The sequence below is a fragment of the Ursus arctos genome, unplaced genomic scaffold (genome assembly GCF_023065955.2).
Source record: "Ursus arctos isolate Adak ecotype North America unplaced genomic scaffold, UrsArc2.0 scaffold_2, whole genome shotgun sequence".
Lineage (NCBI taxonomy): Eukaryota > Metazoa > Chordata > Mammalia > Carnivora > Ursidae > Ursus > Ursus arctos.
The window spans coordinates 39876131-39894932 of NW_026622874.1; the positions used below are offsets into that span (position 1 = coordinate 39876131).

General features: G+C 52.2%; 1 protein-coding gene across 7 annotated transcripts in view; it reads left to right on the forward strand.

Annotated features, from left to right (window-relative positions):
- ATP2B4 (ATPase plasma membrane Ca2+ transporting 4) overlaps positions 1–18802 on the forward strand; it is a 101067-nt gene that overhangs the window by 38131 nt on the left and 44134 nt on the right. For 6 of the 7 annotated variants that reach the window (XM_044377753.3, XM_044377756.3, XM_026480596.4 and 3 more), the window contains exon 2: positions 11036–11701. In XM_044377753.3, the coding sequence (XP_044233688.1) occupies positions 11509–11701 (193 nt within the window). In that variant the 5' untranslated portion in view covers positions 11036–11508. Of the gene's footprint in view, positions 1–745; positions 843–11035; positions 11702–18802 lie in introns of all 7 variants that reach the window. The other variant, XM_044377752.3, reaches the window with a different exon arrangement.

An 18802-nucleotide genomic window follows, 5' to 3' on the forward strand; every position in this document is an offset into this window, starting at 1 on the left:
CTGTCAACGATGGGCTCTGCGTCCATCACCATGGATCTGGGCTTTTTTGAATAGATGTTCTTTCTAGGCCCATGATTTTTGGAAGCTTCCTCTACCTTGGGGTTTCTGGGGCATGTCTGCTTCTCTTTGTCTTCTTATGTATCCCTAAGTAATGGCCACTCAGCTTGAGTGAATACCCTGAGACTTAAGAATAGAAACACTGGTGTTTGGGACACCAGCATATCCATCAGCCTCCTCTCAACTGTCCGGGGCAGTGCCCCGTAAGGGACCCTTTCCTCACCTCCTCCCTCCTCCCTTCTTAACCCTACAGGGACAATGGAACGTTGATGGCAGTTGGTTTGACAGGCTTAGAAACCATGATTGCTCTGCTCTTTTGACCCCAAGGTGCTGCCAAGACTGATTTCTGTCCCAAGTTCTGATTTTCCCAGCAAGACTTTGTCAGCTAACCAGGGCTGGCAGTTAGGACTTTGACCTCTCCTGGGGCAGCCAAGGGTGCTTTCCTGATGGAAAAGCAGCAGCTTCCCCCTTTTCCTGCCCTCTCTGCTCTCCTGGGCTTGTTTTCCTTATTACCCTCTCAGAGTTACGGTGGCATCTGGAAACATTCAGTTATAATCTGAGATGGAAAGAACTGGAATAGTTTGTGGGATTTGCTCTTCTTAATACTGCCCTAACTTTATTTTATCTCACATGCCCATCATCAGTAGGGTTTGTTTTTTGTTTTTGTTTTTTGTTTTCTCCTCCTAAGGATATACCGAATCCAAAAGGAACTGGAATAAAGTGGAGAAAGAGGGATGATAAAATCCTGTAGCATCTTTCGTGTTCCTGCCAGCTGTTTCTGGAAGGTGACTCTCTCTTACTTAAATGTCATTTAGTGATTGTCAGCCTGTAGCATGTTTGTCAAAGTTGGTACACATTTTTGGCTTGGAGTGCGTGTGCGTGTGCGTGTGCGTGTGCGTGTGCGTGTGCGTGTGCGTGTGTGTGTGTGTGTGTGATTACCACATGGGCTAGTTCCTTCCCCTCTCTTGCCCTTCTTGGGCTGCCTATGACCCACAGCCCATTACTTGTTTGTTACTTTATTTTGGGTTGGACGAATGGAGAAGACAGAAGGCCACAGAGCCCCTGACCAGCGGCTAATCTCTGATCACTCCCTGCCTCCTTTCCCATGTGCCTGGGGCCTTGAAGACATGTGTGTCCAAGGAGGAAACAGCCTTACTTCTGATCATCCTTCAGTATCTGGGCCTCGAGTGCCAGCTCCTTGGTACCAGCCAGGGGCCCTTGCCACCCTGACTAAAACCTTCCATCTTCGTGCAGGATACCCCTTCACCCCAGAGCTCCCCGAAGGGTGAGACATGGATGAAAGTTCTCCGTGCACGTGGAGAAACACGTGTCCCTCTAGAGATCCATCCTGGCAGACCTCCAGCCAGGGGGATGCTTGGGGCTCTCTCTCCATGACTCCTGGTGGAATCCTCCGTGTCCGCTCCCTGATGACATTGGCAGCCAATGGGGGCTGATGGCAGGGGGCAGGAGGGGGGTGTGAGGAATGCTGCTGGCTGGAGCCTGCCTTTGACAGGAAGGTAGAAGACAAAGTGGCTTTGTCTCCTGTTAATACTATAAGTGGTGCAGAGGTGAGAGGACACGGAGTTTGGCCTTTCTCCGTGAGGAGCTGAGGCACAGGCCTGTATGAGCAAGAAGGCGCACATTCCCTGCTGGGAAGGAACAAACCCCATTCTTCACTTCAGCTTTCCCTTTCCTGGACCGAGTCCTAAGCTCTGTCTTCCAGCTATACTCTTTCTGTTCCTGAGAAAGTTGTGGTGGTTCTTTTTTTTTTTTTTTCTTAAGCTGTATTAGGGGGTTGGGAAAGGAAAGCTTTAAAAGTAAAATAATAAAAAACAGACCACTCTGCCATTACAGGCACATAAATAGCTTCCCTGTAGCCAGGCTGCACACTCGCTTTGCCATAGCAACCTGGAGCGGGTGTTTATAGCAGCCTGTCACCCCGACAGGAAAACAGCTGCTTCTCCCCCAGCCGCACCGGCCCCTGGGCCTCAGAGCAGCGGGCAGGCGCCCCTGAGGGGCTGCGGGGGCGGGGGTGGCGGGGAGGGCAGCCTGGGGTCCAGATGGGCCAGCAGCCGGAAACCTGGGGGAGCCCAAAGCAAGTGGTGGGCGTCTTGGGTTTGCACGTTTCCCATGACCTGCGTGCGGCCCCCTCCGTCTCGCATCTCCTGCTGTGGGCTGTAGGAGCCAGGGGCACAGAGGGTGCTTAGCTCCACCTGAACCCAGGAGAGGCCTGGGTGTTCTCTGAAGCTCACGGGGTAGCCTGTTTCAACTTTCCGAATAAACCTTGGCTCCTGTTGCAAGTTTCGGGAGGTCCTCTCGTGTCTGGTTTGCTCCAGGACTCACAGGAGAGGGGCTTTCCTGGGGAGAATGGCAGGTCTCTCCAGGTAAAAGGGGGTGCCCTGAGATGAATGGAAGCAGAGATGGGCACCCTGGGAGAAGGAAAAGCAGGAGCTTTGTGACAAGCCCCTCCCGTGCCTCCAAGATCAGCCTAGGTCCCAGAACGCTGTCCGAACTGGGCCCCTCTTCGAGGCCTACAAAGTGCATTCACCTGGTTTTGTGGGAGGTGCTTGCGACCTTGTTTGAAGACATGCTTCGTCACCTCTGCGGTGTCCTCAAGGTGTGGGCCCTAGACCGGCAGTGGCAGCACCCTTGCGAGGGGGCGTGTTCGAAATGCATATTCCCAGGCCTGGCCTCACTCCCCGCCGCCTCCAATCCGAAGGTCTGGGGCAGCAGTGGGGCCCAGCCCTAGGTGATACTCAGCCCTCCCGGGTACCCTGATGCTTGCCTGAGCTCGAGAATCACTATTCTGAGGTAGGCTGCAAGTGCAGGGGAGAACGGCCAGTCCACTTTCTAAAGCCCAGGGCTGACGTGGTGGCTGCTGTTGGTACAGTCTGTCAACAAGGAAGGGCGAAACTGGGCTGATGGGGTGACATGTGATCAGGGAGTGCCCCCAGCCCCCTTTCCTGGTGCCCGCCCTCTTCTCAGCCTGGAGTCCATGCTCGTCTGCCTGAGACTTGCTGGAAATGGGTGGGTTGAGAGGAGGGCTGGGGGGAGAGGGGGGTTCTTATGCTCTGTACAGGGGAGACTGCCATGGGGTGGAGGGGGGTAGTGATGGGACTGTCGTGGAGGCGCAATGGCCAGTGTGTGGTACCCTGCCTACTGTCCAGGTCACATGGGAAATAGTACTTCGCTACCTCTGCTACTGGGCTCTGGTGGCAGGGCAGCTGCCCGCAGCACTCCCTCCTGGTGGACGAGCTGTGGCCTTCTCAGTCCCAGGCCAGGGGCTTCCCCCTCCCGTTTGAGGACTCCACCCGCACCTGAGGCCTCGGAGCTCCGAGATGCTGCTCCAGTAGCCAAGGGAGACTGACCCTCCTCTCCCTCTCCACCAGCCTGGCGTGACTCTGCTGAAATTTGTTTCTAAAAATAACACAAGATCCAATCCAGCTGCTAAAAAGCCCCTTTGTTCCCTTGGAACCACATCCAAAATGTGGAAAGACCACAGAAAGCAACCCCAAGAAAGGCAATGTATATTGTCCGAGAGAGTACACGTACTGGACATTTGCATGTTACTGCCCAAGGTCTGTGTGCTGTCCCAGTTCTGAGGAGCTGCTCCCTACTTGGGTGTGAGAAGCAGATACCCTTGCAAACCCATATCCTGAGCATTTCCCACGAACAGGTGGGAGGGACTGGGGGAGGCTGCCAGCACCCCTTTCGTTAGACAGCAGACCTTCTGAGTGGCCCTGTCCCTCCCGCCTGAAATCGGCTCTTGTCCTCCGTAATCAGCTGAAGGAAATGGTCAGTGTTATGGTTCCATCCTCCACATTTTTTTAAGCTCTAGCTTGCTGTGGACACTCCCGCACACCCCTGGGGTCACAGGCCGCCGCAGAGGTGACCCAAGCCAGTATGACTCAGATTGTGCGGAAGAGGGTACATTCCCCGTGACTCTGAGCCTGAGGGACTGCCCTTTTTCATCTTGATATACTGATGCTATTTTAGGATAAAGCCAGAGGGGGCACACTGCCCTCTCAGGCCCATTCTGCTTTAGCATCCTGACCCATGCTGGGAAGCTTCCTGGCTTCATCTTGGTGGTTCCTGGGGTCTCTGACGTGAGCTGAATCTCAGCAAGCCAGATGATTAGGAACAAGCTACCAACCTTGGGTCAATTCCTGGTATCATTGTGTAGAGATAGTCTGTGCTCTCGATGGGCCCTCCCTTCCCCTGCCCCCTAAAGGCATCAGGCCCGAGCCAATAATGGTCATCATTGCCATAGCGTATTTTAGACAGGACAGCCCCTCCAGGACTGCAGGTTTTCAGGATCATGGGATGTTTTGTTTTTATTTGTTTGGCTCTCAGATGCAGAGTAAGGGGGCTGACCATACCACTGGTTCATGGCCCTTTGTATCACTGGGCCACGCAAGGCCCTTTGCACCCTGTTACCCCATGTCCCACATCTATCCCCTTCTCCACCCATTAGCAGCATTCTGATGGGCTCATATATATCTTTTTGTTTAAATACATCCCTTAAAATGCATAGCATCACTTTAGATCGTGTTTTTAATTTGTGTAGAAGCTATTAAAGCACTCTGCCCCGCCCCCACGCTGTTTCTAACATCACCGGTATCGTTGTGTATACATCTCATCTGTGTTTCTAACTGTTGCATAATAACCGCTGTTATCTAGCACACATACTCTGCCTGCCCATCCCTGGACAGGGGATTTCAGGTTGCTGTCACCGCCCGTAATGTTCCAGTGAACATCCTTACGCGTGCCCCCTGCTGAACTTGCATGATCATTTCTTTGGGAGATGCACCTAGGAGTAGAGGACGGTCCAGGGTGTGCATAGATGTAGTCTTAACTTAGAAGTACCAGCTGACTCTGGAGAAGAAGGAAGAATTCTAGATCCCTGAGGCTCAGGGGTGGAGGGTGACACCTTTTCTCCAGAAAGATGGCTTTGATTCTAGCACTAGATTTCTACTGTGGAATTGAAGACTTGCTCAGCGTGGCAGACAGGGAGGAGAAGGGTCAGTGAGACAGCCTCACGTGTACTGCCTCCTAACCAGGAAGTGAGGTTCTCTCTTCAGGAAGGGAGTATCATCTAGAACCCAAGTCCTAGGAGCTGGCTGAGAATCAGCATCAGGTTCCAGGGCCTGGACCAGGACCACAGGCCACATTGTGCCATCCTGTGGTCCGTGCGGATGCCTGGTTTTGGTGCCCTCATCCTCACTTGGCTTCCTGGCATGGGCCTGGCTTTGGGGAGATGATGGCAGGGGTGACGCCTACCACCTGAACTTTAGCCAACATACTCTGCCTCTGGCCTTCTTCCCACAGGCCTCCAAAGGGCCTTGGAAGACTGAAGGAGGGTGTGTGTTCAGGTCTGCTTCTGCAAGCCAGCGGGCATTAGAGCAACAACAGGGCAGGGCAGGCATGGGGAGGGAAGGAAGAGTCGGGGACCGTGATGGGGATGGGCTGCCAGACCTGAGTGGCGAGAGCTGGCAAGAGTGGGCTAGGATCCGGGTCATGGAAATGAGGGGCCTGTAATGAGGAGGGAGCAGAAAAGCCTCTGTGTAGGGTTTAGACCTTCAGAGAGAGGAGCCGGCCAGGGCTGTCTCACACCAGGCAGCCCGCCATGTTCAAGGGCTTGCTAGATTTCTTGACAGGGCATGGCCCGCTCCGAAGCCTAGGAGTGCCTGACAGGAGAAGTAAAGCTTTCGGAAACGGTGGGTGATGGCCCAGGAAGTGCCCCTGCTGGAGACAGGAGAAACGGAAGCTAGAGCAGGATCTCTGTGTCTCAAATCACCACTGAGGAGGTGTTTCCCTGCCCTGTTTCAGAGCCTTTAGGCCTGGCTCTTGGCCAAGGGACAGAAAGGTTTATGTGGGCGTTCTCATCAGGCTTTCGGAAGCAAAGCCATAGCTTTTTTTTCCCTTTGTGTCACAGGATTGTCCTGTCCTTGAGGCAGGGTGGGTTGGATTCAGACTGGGGCACAAATCCTGGCTCTCTGAAGCTCTATTTCCCTGCCATAACATGGCGGTGCCCTCCCTACGGGGCTGCCGTGAGGACTCGGTGAAGCAACATACGCAACGATGGTAAGAGCTGCCGCGTGTCGGCCGCCATGCCAGGCACTATGTAACGCACGCGCCCGCGCGTGTGGCTTCTCCCTCATTCCCACACCAAGTGCCTACTGTGGTACCTGGCTCGTTGTATGCGCTCAGCTAATATTATTTCCCTCCCTTCCAACCCCCCATGCCATCCCCTCCCTGTTCCTGCAGATAGAGAGGAAAACAGAGCCTCACTTGCCAGAGGGAGCCTCCGGATCAGAGAGAAGGGAACAGGTTATGGGGCCGGGGGAGGAGGGGTGCTGGGGCAGGTTTCGTATTTCAGTTTGGTGCCATCTACGGTGGGATTGGCCTTGCCCCCGCACCCCCTTCGAAGTCTTCCCTCCTTCGCCCCTCACGTCCTGCATGGCAGTGATGCTGGCGCTCCAGCCAGAGCATCTCTGAGCGCTACCCCCTCGCTCCCGAGCAGAGGCTCTCAGCCTGGTCAAGGGCACACGCCAGGGCAGGGCAGGGCACCAGAGCCCGCTCTACTGAGCGCCCCCACTTGCAGCCTGGAGGCCAGAGTTGAGTGTAGCCCTTATTATTCCAGGCAGGTCCGGCTGCAGTGCTGAACCAGCCCGATTCCCTAGCCCCTGGCCCCTCCCATTTCCTTTCTCCTGTTTCCATTCATACTTCATTTCCCATGCATCGTGCCAGATTCAATAGGAGCCTTTGGCAGGGGAGATTCAGGGGGTGGCTTCCTTTCAGAGCCTCAAAAGACCCCACTCTGTCCCCTACACGGGAGCTACCCTTTCTCCTCGTAGTCTGGGGATGTATCTCTTCCTCAGCGCTGGGAAAGTTTCCAAGAGTGAGGGATTCCTTGGACAAAATTGGAGGAAACAGAGTGTCCGACTATCCTTTATGGTTTGGTGGCTTAGGGCATGAGGTTCTTGTCTCTGGCAGCTCCCTATTTTAGAACTTGCTAGCAAGCCTCGCTGCGGACTGCGTTACCGGGAAGTGTGGGCTGGTTTGCTTCTCAGGTGGGTGTGGGAGCGGGAGAGGGTCTGCTTCAGCCCATGATGTAATGTAGTTGATTCTGAACAAGAGCGAGCAGGAGGAAAAGTCAGCATTTCCTCTAAGTGGAAATGGGTGTTTTCTGTCCTCCAGAGATGCTACCTTTTGAAGGACCTCTTAGATGTTTGTCAGAAAACGAGGAGGTCCTCGGGGCGCCTGGGTGGCGCAGTCGTTAAGCGGCTGCCTTCGGCTCGGGGCGTGATCCCGGCGTTCCGGGATCGAGTCCCACCTCGGGCTCCTCCGCTGGGAGCCTGCTTCTTCCTCTCCCACTCCCCTGCTGTGTTCCCTCTCTCACTGGCTGTCTCTCTGTCAAATAAATAAATAAAATCTTAAAAAAAAAAAAAAAGAAAAAAAGAAAACGAGGAGGTCCAGACTCGAGGGAAGGAGTAAGGTGTCACTAAAAAGAGCGCCAGCCAGCCAAGGATGCTGACTTGCCAAAGACCAAATCATGTCTTATCTTGTTGGACCTCAGTGTCTTCATCTGTAAGGTAAGGGGGTCCCAGCTGTCCTACCTAGAACATGACGGTGCTTTCACAGGTCATTACAAATTATAGAACAGATGTGACAGGGCTTTAGGAAGAAAAACACTGAAATGATTCAGTGATCATGGAAAGTAATACGATTTCTTGCCCCTGAAGGAAGCGATGGGAGGGTTTGCTCTTGCATCCTATCAGCCTTTAAGCTGGCACAATGCTAGAAACTGGGAGTGAGAACATACCTTACCCAGAATGCCCCGGGCTGAATGACTAATCCTGACCTGACAAGAGGTGGTACCTCCCAGGCGTCTGAGCGTTGCGTCTGAGGCTGAGGCTGAGGCGGTGTGAGCACTTACAGATTATTCTTTGCCAGTTGCCTAATAAGGATAGGGGCTAGGCAGGCACGGCAGTTGCAGAGAGCTCACATTCTAAGAGCTCAGAGAGAAGTATGGGTGCCTGCAACGCCTCCGAATTCCAGAAGAATGTTCATAGAGATCCCACCTCAACCTGGGGCCCCCGCTGACACGGCCCGCTTTGACTCTGTGCCAGCAGCTGCCCTCCTCTGTATGTCTCTAGAGCAAAGCTGAGACAGACAGACCTCGTTCTCCTCCACACGCCCTCTGTGTTCTAATCATAAGTGTCCTTTTCTCATTGGTTGCCCACGTAAGTGAAAAATTTCTCCTCTTTCATATCTCAAGGAGAGGTTCAAAGTAAGGAATTCTGGCTCAGACGGTCCCTTCTTCTTTTCTAGAAATCGAAGGCTGCCTAGCCTAGTGGTTTTACCAACGGTCATAACTTAGCTAATGGTTATTGCTAATGAAGCTGCCTTGGAATTTTCCATTCTTTTTGAGGGCTGGGAGTTCCCTCCGGCAAGGAAAGATGGAGGGGCACATGGAGCTTATGGGCCTTCTGCTTAAAGGGCTAGATACCCAAAGTTCCTTAAGATCAAAGTAAGCCTTCTCCCATCACTTGCGAGCAGACCTGCTGGACACTGGACATCTTTCATCTAAGACTTTCAAGCACTATTTCTAGCTCTCATTCCTGTCCTTTATCATTTTCCGAGGATGTTGTGAAGAGGTGGGGCTGATTTTTCCCCCCTGAGGTAAAGGCGGGAGGAACTGAGCCCTAAGAAGGACAAGTGACTTGCCCAAAGGGAGCCTGGGAAGGTGGTCAATCTGGTTCTGAATCTGCTACCAGTTATTCCGCAACAACAGCAGATTAACTGGTTGCCCACCGTGTGTGGGCTCTCTTCAGGCCCTGGGGACAAAGCAGTGAACAAGACAAGTGCAGACCTTTGCCCTCAAGCAACATAGAAAAAAAAATTAAGTAGAAAAAAAGTAAAATCTGATTTCCAGTTTAGCACTCCATCAGCACGGTTCTCAACATCCTCTTGAAAGGTTAAGGAGTTCTACTTAAGGGTCAAGATAGGCTTCTTAGGGGCGCCTGGGTGGCACAGCAGTTAAGCGTCTGCCTTCGGCTCAGGGCGTGATCCCGGCATTCTGGGATCGAGCCCCACATCAGGCTCTTCTGCTATGAGCCTGCTTCTTCCTCTCCCACTCCCCCTGCTTGTGTTCCCTCTCTCGCTGGCTGTCTCTATCTCTGTCGAATAAGTAAATAAAATCTTTTAAAAAAAAAAAAAAAGATGGGCTTCTTACGGCTACAGTCTTCCCCACTGCTTCCAGGCTGAGGCGGGAAGGAGAACTGGAGGGGCATTCTGTGGTAGCCCACCTGTCCCTGTGCCAGTTGGGACGAAGGGAGTTTGATGCGGGGCCTCAGGTTCCTTCCGGGCCTCGATTCCCCAGGCGCCTGGATGACATCGAAAAAGAAAGGCAGAGAAAAGAAAGAAGAAAAAGAAAGGCAGTATGATATTTGAAAAACTTTAGCAACAACAAAACAAACCCCTGCTCGCTTAACCCTCTGTAGGTCAGAGTCGCTCAAAAATCTCCGGGAAAAGGAGGAGGCGAAGGGTGCTTCTCCTGCTTCTCCCTCTGCATGCTACTCCACCTGTTTGCGCTCTTACTCTCTCTCTCTGACAAATAAATGGATAAAATCTTAAAAAAAAAAAAAGAAAAAAGAAAGAAAGAAAGAGCCCCTTCACATTTTTTGAGCCCTTTCGCATTAAAATGATGTGGGGGCGCCTGGGCGGCTCAGTCAGTTAGGCGTCTGACTCTTGATCAGCTTGGATCATGGTCTGAGGGTTGTGGGATCAAGCCCCGTATCTGGCTCCACGCTGAGTACGGGATCTGCTTAAGAGTCTCTCGCCCTCTACCCCTCCCCCATGCTCACTTGCTCACTCTCTCTCTCAAAAAAATAAACCAACAAATTGGTGGCTGGTGTGTGGCAGTGGTCCCACGTGACAGGCAGGAGCTGCTCTCTAAAGCTAAGAACAGCGCGGGGATGAGCCTTGCCACCTTCAGCCCTTTCTGTCCTCACCTGCACCTAGCTGTGCCCCTCCCCCTAGTCAGAGGGGGAGCACCTGCCTGAGGAGAGAAATGCTGATCTGAGACCATCTGGTGCTCACCCACACACGGGCTGACACTGCTCTCCTGCTGACCTTGCTGTGGCCCTGGGCTCTATCCGAATTGATTGCTGTCTTATCCCTGCCAGCCGAGTAACTTCAACACTCACGTTTAACTTCAAACTCTCTTCCTTCTCTTCGGAGGTCCTTCTGTCCCCTTAATGTAAAAAGGCTCCACCCTGTATGGCCAACTGCCAGAGTATTTTACTTTCCCCTTCTGGAGAGAGGGGCAGCTTTTTGGAGGGATGGGGCTTAGCTCCAAGACCTGAACCTAGGACCTGACCGGTGGACAGCAGCAGCAGCGGGCTGCGGGATTTCTGTCCGGCTGGAAGCTGGGTATTCTGAGGGGCTCCAGAGGACGCGGGCATCATCTATCAGGTTGCCCTCCTGGTCTGTAACTGAGTGTGTTGGGGGCAGGTGCAGGGCTCAGGGGTGCGGGCCGCAGAGTGGCAGGCCACCCTGCTGATCACTGTGGTCTGGACTCCTCTTCTGACCTCTTGTCCCCAGTTAGAGGCCAGGTCAGATGAAAGGATTTCGTGGTGGGGCCCTCAAGTGACTAGACAGGGAGAGCGTGAGAGCCGTTAGTTTCTGAAGCTGCCGGATTGGTGTCCCTTGGCTTGAGAGCGGTGTGATGGCAGGCCGGGGTAGTATCTGAAATTACTTCTCTACGTGGGAGTTTACAGGCTGCGGGGGCCTCCTAGGGAGGAACAGGCCCCTCCTGAGTCCATCCGCTCAGCTCAGGCCTTGGCGATGGGTTCGGCTCAGGCATCAACTGTCACCTAAACCCTTGGGCTAGAATGAGTCCCCCTTGCCCTCGCAGATGCTGGATCCTCGTGGCCGCTCTAATCGTTTTTGTCTGTCTGAATCTTTATTCCAGAGATCCAGTTGTCAGCGGTATCCAGGGAGCCCTCCTCTTCCTCCTCCTCCTCCTGCCGCCTCTCTACCACTGCAGTTGCTGGTTGTTGCTAAGGTGGCCTCCATGGTAACATGCACATCCTGTTTACACCTCCATCTGGGCAAGTTGGTCTAAGCTAGGAACCTACCTACCCTGGACAAGCACTTCCGTCACTACCTGGGGACACCAATCAGCGTGACACGTGGTCCGGTTTCCACTCAGTTCCCCCATCCCCTTCCTCCTCTCGCTGCCAAGCTTCATACACAAAAAAGGATCTGGGCTAGAGACTGTGCCTCCGAGGCCTGTTGCACAGGATCTAGTCCATCTCTTTCCTAGCTGGGCTCCCAGAGAAGCAAGAAGGAAGAAGACGCGAGGCCGAAAGGCAGGAGTTCCTGATCAGTTGAAGAGAAACTCCACATTTTCTCTGGTCGAGGGGCTTGGTAACAGCGGGCAAAATGACGAACCCAACAGAACGTGCCTTGCCGGCTAACTCAATGGTCGAGAGCCACGAAGGGGACTTCGGCTGCACCGTAATGGACCTAAGGAAGCTCATGGAGCTGCGTTCCACGGATGCAATCGACCAGATCAACACCCACTATGGAGGTGTGATGAGTCTCTGCAGTAGACTGCGAACCGACCCTGTGGAAGGTAAAGGCCGGACCGGGGGCGGGAACCGGAGCAAGGGGGCTGGTGTTCAGAGTGTTGTTTCCCCAGCACCTGGAGAAGGCCGCCGTGAGGGGCCTCACTGCTAGATCTGTGTCTTTTGAGAAAAAGGTGGTCTCTGAAGCACTGAAAGGGGCTGAGGCCATGGAGCACCATTTCTTTCCTAGAGATGGTGTTCTCTGAAGACCGTGCTTTCTTCCTTTTTCAATGTACAGAAAGGAGATGCAGCTTGTCGCTATTTGACAAATGTTTCTGTTAGAGATGCTTTTGTCAGTAAACAATCAAGTCTCTGATTCAGGATCAGTCTCTGATTACAAAAGAATTTAAGATACGGTTCTGTTCCACACTGATCTTACAGTGTAACTGCGGAGAAGGGGCACAAAAAAACATGAGTGAGTCCGTCTGCCCAATATGGCACTTCTCTATAGTGGACAGTTAGAAATAGGTGGAAAATCCTAAGGTATATAGGAGTGCCTACCGTATCTTTGGATTATTCACTTTGTTTCATGTCAGGGAATTATTGATGACTTTTTCAACCCCGCCTGGTGCGCTTTTAATATAGTTCTTCTTATTCTATTCTTAAAAGAGAATGGGAAACCTGGCTTCATGCTTGCCTGGCTCAGTTCAATTGCCCGATAAGCCATGGTAACATAAAATGTTGCCTCCTCAAAATGGAGACAGAACCAAAGGAAGCTTCTTTTCTCACGTACACATGGTTTCAGCATCTCTTTTACCGGCTCTTGCTTGGTCCTGTCTGTGAGGCAGGACACGGCTAAGTAGCATAAGATAAAGCAAAGATCTTGCCCTTTAGATGCTTTTAGCCTCTTGAGGTGTGCTATTTCTGAGTCTTTCTTGGAGGCTACATCATATTTCTTGCCAAGTCTCAGAAGTTTTGACCCCTGGCCAATGCTGTAAGGTTGTGACTTCGAGTTCAGACTCTCCAGGATTAAAGAGAGAGAGAAAGAAGTTTTTATCTAGATATCTGTACATTGCCCATGTCTTGTTTTCTTTGCAGAGAGAGCTGCCCTCCATGTTCTCTTTCCTTCTAGAACTCAGTTTCCTATCTCTCATTAGTTCAAATTCTAGCTCCACCATTTTCTAGTTTAGTTACTAGTTCATATCACTGAACAGTTTACTTGGCCTCCCCAAGTCTTTTTCTTCTTTGAAAAGAATGTGAACACCTAGTCTGTACAGTTAATCGGGATTACTATATTGGGATTACGTATACGTACAGTGTGCGTCCAGTGCTCAAGCTTATCATGGGTGTTCAATAAATGGGTTGTCTCAGATTAAAATGGAGCCCATGTATCTGATGCCATTTGCCAGAGTGTGAGTGCCCACGGAGTGCAATGTATTATTTTCTCTGGAAAGGCTACCCTAGTCGGCGACCATTTCCTCCTTTCATCTCTTGATGTCAAAGAGATCTGGTTAGGATGGCCGTGTGTAGTCACTTTCTCCAAGCTCACTCTTCGCCTTCTGGCTAGAATCTAATGACTGCCCTTTGGGCACTGCTTACTTCTTGTCAGCTAGATTTCTTCATTCTGCCACTTCTGTAGTAGAGTCGGCCTTAAATAGAGGCTGTTTGTATTATACGTTCACTGAGAAATGCAGGAGCTTAGGAACACCCGTCAGAATTTAGGCAGGACTTTTCTTTTTCCCTTCTTACGCCATTCTTGATCCCCATGGTCAGTTGTTTCTCTCACAAAGTGACACTCAGGAGTCCAAATCAACTGGAACCTGGGATCCCCCTAATAGCAGGATCCGGACTTCCCTCCCCATTTTCCAACCCCTTCCTCGTAGCTGCTGCCATTCGCTTCCTGATTCCCAGAGAGCTTCCTTTCCCAAAGGCCATCCTAATGGCCTAATTCCACCCTAATCTCAGGCTCACAGAGCCTGTTACAGATGTAGTTAATGCCCTTCGATTCTTTCCCAGTCCTAGTCTCAGACCTGTAGTCGAAAGCCACGCCTCTGATGGCAGGTGCCTCTGCCGCTTCGGACCCCGGCCGTACCTGGACCCCAGGACCCCTACCGTGGGCGCCGTTGTCCGCCGCCATTCCCTGCTTCCTTAGATCATGAATCCGTATCCTGCTTTGTTTCAGTGTAAGACTTATCAGAGGGCTGCTCCTAGAGCTGGGGAGGCAAGGCGTCCAAAAACAACGTTTCCTTGAGTAATATTTACTCCCCGGTGCCAACAGTGAGCTCCTCGTGTGCAAGAGGAATAAAGGCACGGAAAAGGAGACGCAGAAGAGCTATGGCACAGGAGTCTCTCCCCAGGCAAAGGTGAGGCTGAGCTGTTGCATCACCATCCAGGTGCCTCGATGAGCGGGCGCTATAAAAAGCCAGCCTGTTCACAGAAGACCACACGGAGGTGCCCGACAGCCCAGCACAGCTTTGTCACCCGCGGGAGGCCCCGGCAGACTAGTAATAAGAATAGAGAAATGACCCGGCGCTTGAATTCTGCCGGTTGGAAACCTAGTGAAGGTTGGGGAGATGGGTTCCTAGAGGATGACCCTTCCCTTTTATTTCTGTTGGGTTTTGTGTAGATTTGACAGACTATTTTAAACCATAGCTAGGAGGGGGCCCTATGGAACTTGGGGTTTATAGTATTTATGACAATAACGTGGTTTTATTATTCGAGATTGACACAATGGTGGAGGCAGGTGGGATTTAATTCTGCTCATCCCCCATGCCCCCTCCCAGGCCCAAAGCCTTACATGACTCACCTAAGTTCTTCTGACCGGGTAGAACGTGATGGGCTCTGCCGTGTTTTCTGCCGGAGCCCGTGACTGCTCTTCTGCCTCTTCGGCCGGAGCAGTAACACAGGGAATCTCAGAAGCAGAGGTGATTTAAAAGTATGTTTTCTCTTTCAGTGCCTGATAGAATGTCTGATTGTGACCCAGTGCTAATATTCGTGTGATAGTGGCTTATGGTCCTTGAGTACGCATGACTAGCTGCAGCAGGAGGGGTTGCCCCGGGCCGAGAGCTGGTCAGACGCGAGGATGCCGGGAGGCGCTGGGCTTCCACAGCATCCAGTAACAACCAGACGCCAGGCTGAGTGTGTGTGCAAAAAAGGGAAGGAAAGTTAGGGAAACCAGAAGGGGTGGGAGAGACATGAAAGAGGTTACAAGCTCGGCGACTAAAGGCCTCAGCGTTCCTGGCTCTGTCAAACAAAAGCAGCGAGGCAGGGCTGAGGCTGTAGGTCCTGAGTGAGTGAGCTGCGTGGCCTCGGCTTTATGTAGGGAAGATCTGAGCATTTTGCACCAATGGAATCTACTTGGTTGGCCTGCTTCTTTCTTCATTCCAATGTCTTCATCCCCCTCCTGTTATCTCTTCTTTCCCCACCCGATCACCCCCCAGCCAATCTCTCCAACCCCCCAAAGAGCAGAGTGTTTGGATGACACCCCCTAGAGGATAGGCTTTTACCTTCCCACTGGCTTTCTGTGGTTCAGTGAGCAGGAGAAAGCTTTGTGACTCTGGAGCAGGAATCTCCGTGGCTGAGAGGGAAGGAAAAAAAGGTATTTTCCTGAGTCTCAGTCTCTCTTTGTGTGTAGGAAGAAGAGACAATCCTAACGAGATTCTTTGGTCTAGATGGAAAAGTTGTATGAATTCTCCTTTCTCCGTAGAGCTTTTCCACATTGGTCCTCAGCTCTGCTTCCCTTTTTAGGAGGAAGAATGATGTCTTCTGAGGAGGAGCTAGGCCAACAATTAGGAGGAAGGCCTGGGCCCAGACCAGAAAGGGCCGACAAGGGAAGCCCTGACGGAATGATCCATCATTGCCTGTGGGCTTCTTTCAGAAAGCTAAAGACAATTTCTGTGGATTTGGATCGAGTAGAACGTTGGTGGGAACTTCTATTTCACGTCCCCTCTGTACCCTGCGACTTCTTTTCTCCTCTGCAGAGCGAGGGTGTGACAGGGATACAGAGGGCTTCTAGTTCCTTTTCAGCCACACTCAGGTGCTGGGGACCCCATGGTGGGTACGACAGGCACAGTCCCTCCTTCCCTAGAGCTGACAGGAGGTTGCACAGAAACTGAGGCAATTTCAGAAATATTGTCACAGTGCTGTGATGGGGAAGAGCTGGGTGTGATGGAGCACACAGGATGGAGACCTAAGCTGAAGGGACTGCAGGGGAGGGGAAGGGGCTTAGAAGGTGAATATGGCCTCCTGTACATCTGATTGCCTGGAGAAGCCTTGGCCTGGCCACGCGCTATGGTAACTGCTACCGCTCGCTGTGTGTTCCTGATATAAGATGCAAACATCTTTGCCTCACAGGATTACTGAGCAGCCGCTAGGTCTGGGGAGCTGAGATGCTTTGGGGAGTAAAAAGCAGGAGGGGAAATAATCTGTTTTAAGACAATCCAGGCCGAATTACGATTCTGGGTCATTAACTGCAGGATTTAGGGTAATGTTTCCTGCCACCCTAAGATCTCTTGCATTCCTGTTCCCAAGCTTTGGGTCCGTGGCATGTTCTCCCAAGCGTTGTCCGTTTTTCTACAAGCTGGGACATGCAGGGATGGGCTCTTCCTCCATGTGGCAGATCGAAATTTCCAGTAGCATTTTCAGTCTGGAAAAAAATTGAACACATACCCCCAACGATAAATAATAAATATTTACCCACGGCACTACTGTATTACATTTAGTACTTCTAACACTAGTATTTTTTACATAGTAAGCTAGGCAAGAGATTGAAGTGGATGAAGTAATATAAAAAGTTCTGGTATTTCTCCCACATTCTGGCAGATGGATGCACGCGCCCTACTTAGAGACCACTGCTTTAGAGAATGCTAGTGTTGGGGGGGAGTAAAGAACCAGGCGAGCGAATATGGGATGGGAGGGATGTGAGAGGAAGATGGCAACTGGCTTCTTTGACATTTTCCTCCCTGTCTTTAGAGCGTTTGGTGTGTTTTAGAATATCTGTATTTAGGAGCGTGTCAATTCCAGAATAGAAGCAGAGCCAAGCTCCTTCTGTTTCTCCAGCCGTCTGCCCTGTAGCCATCGCCTTGAACTCTTGCCCCAGCTCTACTCACAATGCGAAGTAAATGATCCTAAAAGCAGCGTATATGGGCCTGGCTGCAGAGGCCCGCAGTCTGGCCTGGTCTGCCCACCACGCTTGGGGCAGATCTATTGACACTACTTTAAGATGTGAGAGAGACTCAAGCCAGAAGAATGTCTTGGCGGGAAGGGAGAGAGTGGAGGTGGGCAGACCAGCTCCAACAGCCGGAAAGCAGCTACGCTGTGATGTGAGTAGTTGAGACAGGTCCAGTAGCTTCATAAAAGAAATACTTAGTACTTTATAGAGGGGTGGGAGGGCTTCCTACCAAACCCACGGGAAGCAGCATCAACAGCTGGAAGGAGGAGGGTAGGTGATGGAGAAAGAGGAGAGTGCAAGTGCCCTCCCTTTGTTCCTCCTCCCCCTGCAGGGAATTCCACGTTGCATCCTGGGAGTTCCCTGTCTGATTTGAGTTATGTGCCGAGGGCTGAATGAGGCCAACAGTGTGTGACAGCTCTGGACCTTCTCTTCCCAGCCCGACCCCAGGCTCTGCGAAATCTATTCTGCCCCTCCTTGCCCAGAGCGGGGCTTCTGGGCTAGCTGGCATAATGCTGCCAGGCAGGGGCCAGAGAAGTCTTGATGGGGAGACCGGATAAGTCTCCCTGGGCCTGCGAACCCTCCCTGCTCCCCCCCCTTCCACCTTGCCAGGAGCCCTTTGCACTGCATTCCTTTGGGAGCTCGGCAGAAACTCTTGCAAGTTCTGTGTTGTTTTGAACTTTCTTATTGCCTTGCCTCCACCATCAGCTGGGGCTGGGAAGAAAGATAGCACTCCCTCCTTGGCTGAGCCAGACGTTGCGTCTACCCTTGGAAGTAGGGCTTTCGCTCTTTTTATTTAGCTCCGAGGTGTGAGCTACCAGAGAGCGTGACACTGGAGGGATGCACACGCATGCAGTGTGGGAGCAGGTGGCCAAGCAGAGGGCTGCGGAGGGCAGACAAGGGAACTTGCTTTCTCTGCGCCAGTGTGGAGGGTTCAGAAAAGGCACAGAGCGGAGGGCCAGCCAAAGGGAGACATGCTGCCTTTCTGAACCGGGAATGAGGAAGAGGCCGTTCTCCCCGAAGTCCGGCACCCTCTTGCTGTGACCCGGGGGAGACGGCTTTATCTCTAGGGGCTGGAAGTCCAGCAGGCTGAGAGCGCATGTCCGAGCTGTGGGTGCAGTAAGCTGCAGATGCTGACGTAGGGGAACCCCTCTGTCTCCTCAAAAAGTGGCATTCGGTTAAAGCCTGTGGTCCCTGAACCGATTTTAAGCTCCTTCTCCCCTTTGCCCCCAATCCAAGGTGTTTAAGGTAGGACTTGAAAGGCATTCTTTCTTTCTTTGGACTTGAAAGGTATTCCGATGTCTGTTCTCATATACCAAAGTGGACTGCCTTCGAATCAACCCAGAGAAACCGCTCCCTTGTACTATCTGTGTGGGAGAAGATCCTGCTGTCTCTTTGGCAAGGTATCATCACTCAGACAGCTGGGAAGTCCCTCATGATGTCTAACCTCGCCCCACCCTCTCTGGGGCTGAGCTGGTTCTCATAAGGGGTGCCTCTGCCGACAGTCCTTGGCGTCCTGGGGAGGCTGGCCGTGGCCCTGCCCTGCTGGAGCCAGGCCACGGAGGGCTGGGCCTCAGCCTCTCCTCCCAAGCGCTGGTTCCCTGCACAGGCTCCCAGCAGACACAGATTTTCCACTGCTGCCTGTTCCATCTCCTGCCAGCCTGGGCAGGGGCCATGTAACTCCCCAGCATGGGGTGGGGGCGATGACTTCACAGCCTGACATTCTTGTCGCCTCTCCCAGCTCATGTGTTCAGTCTGGTTCTTAGGGCCAAAAGTACTCCTGATTTGGGTGGGGCTTTTTCTCTCATGTTCTTGGGGACAAAGATTCCTTTCGTTGTTTTTTTTTTTTTTTTTTTAATGTATTTCTAAGGGAAATCCTTTTCCTGTGTTTCCAGCATTCTCTCCCTGCCAAGTGTTCCTTCCCCTCTCCAGGAAGCTGTATGAGTATTTGAGAAGCAACGGCAGAAATCAGGGACTAATACCCTCTCCTTGGCTAGACGAG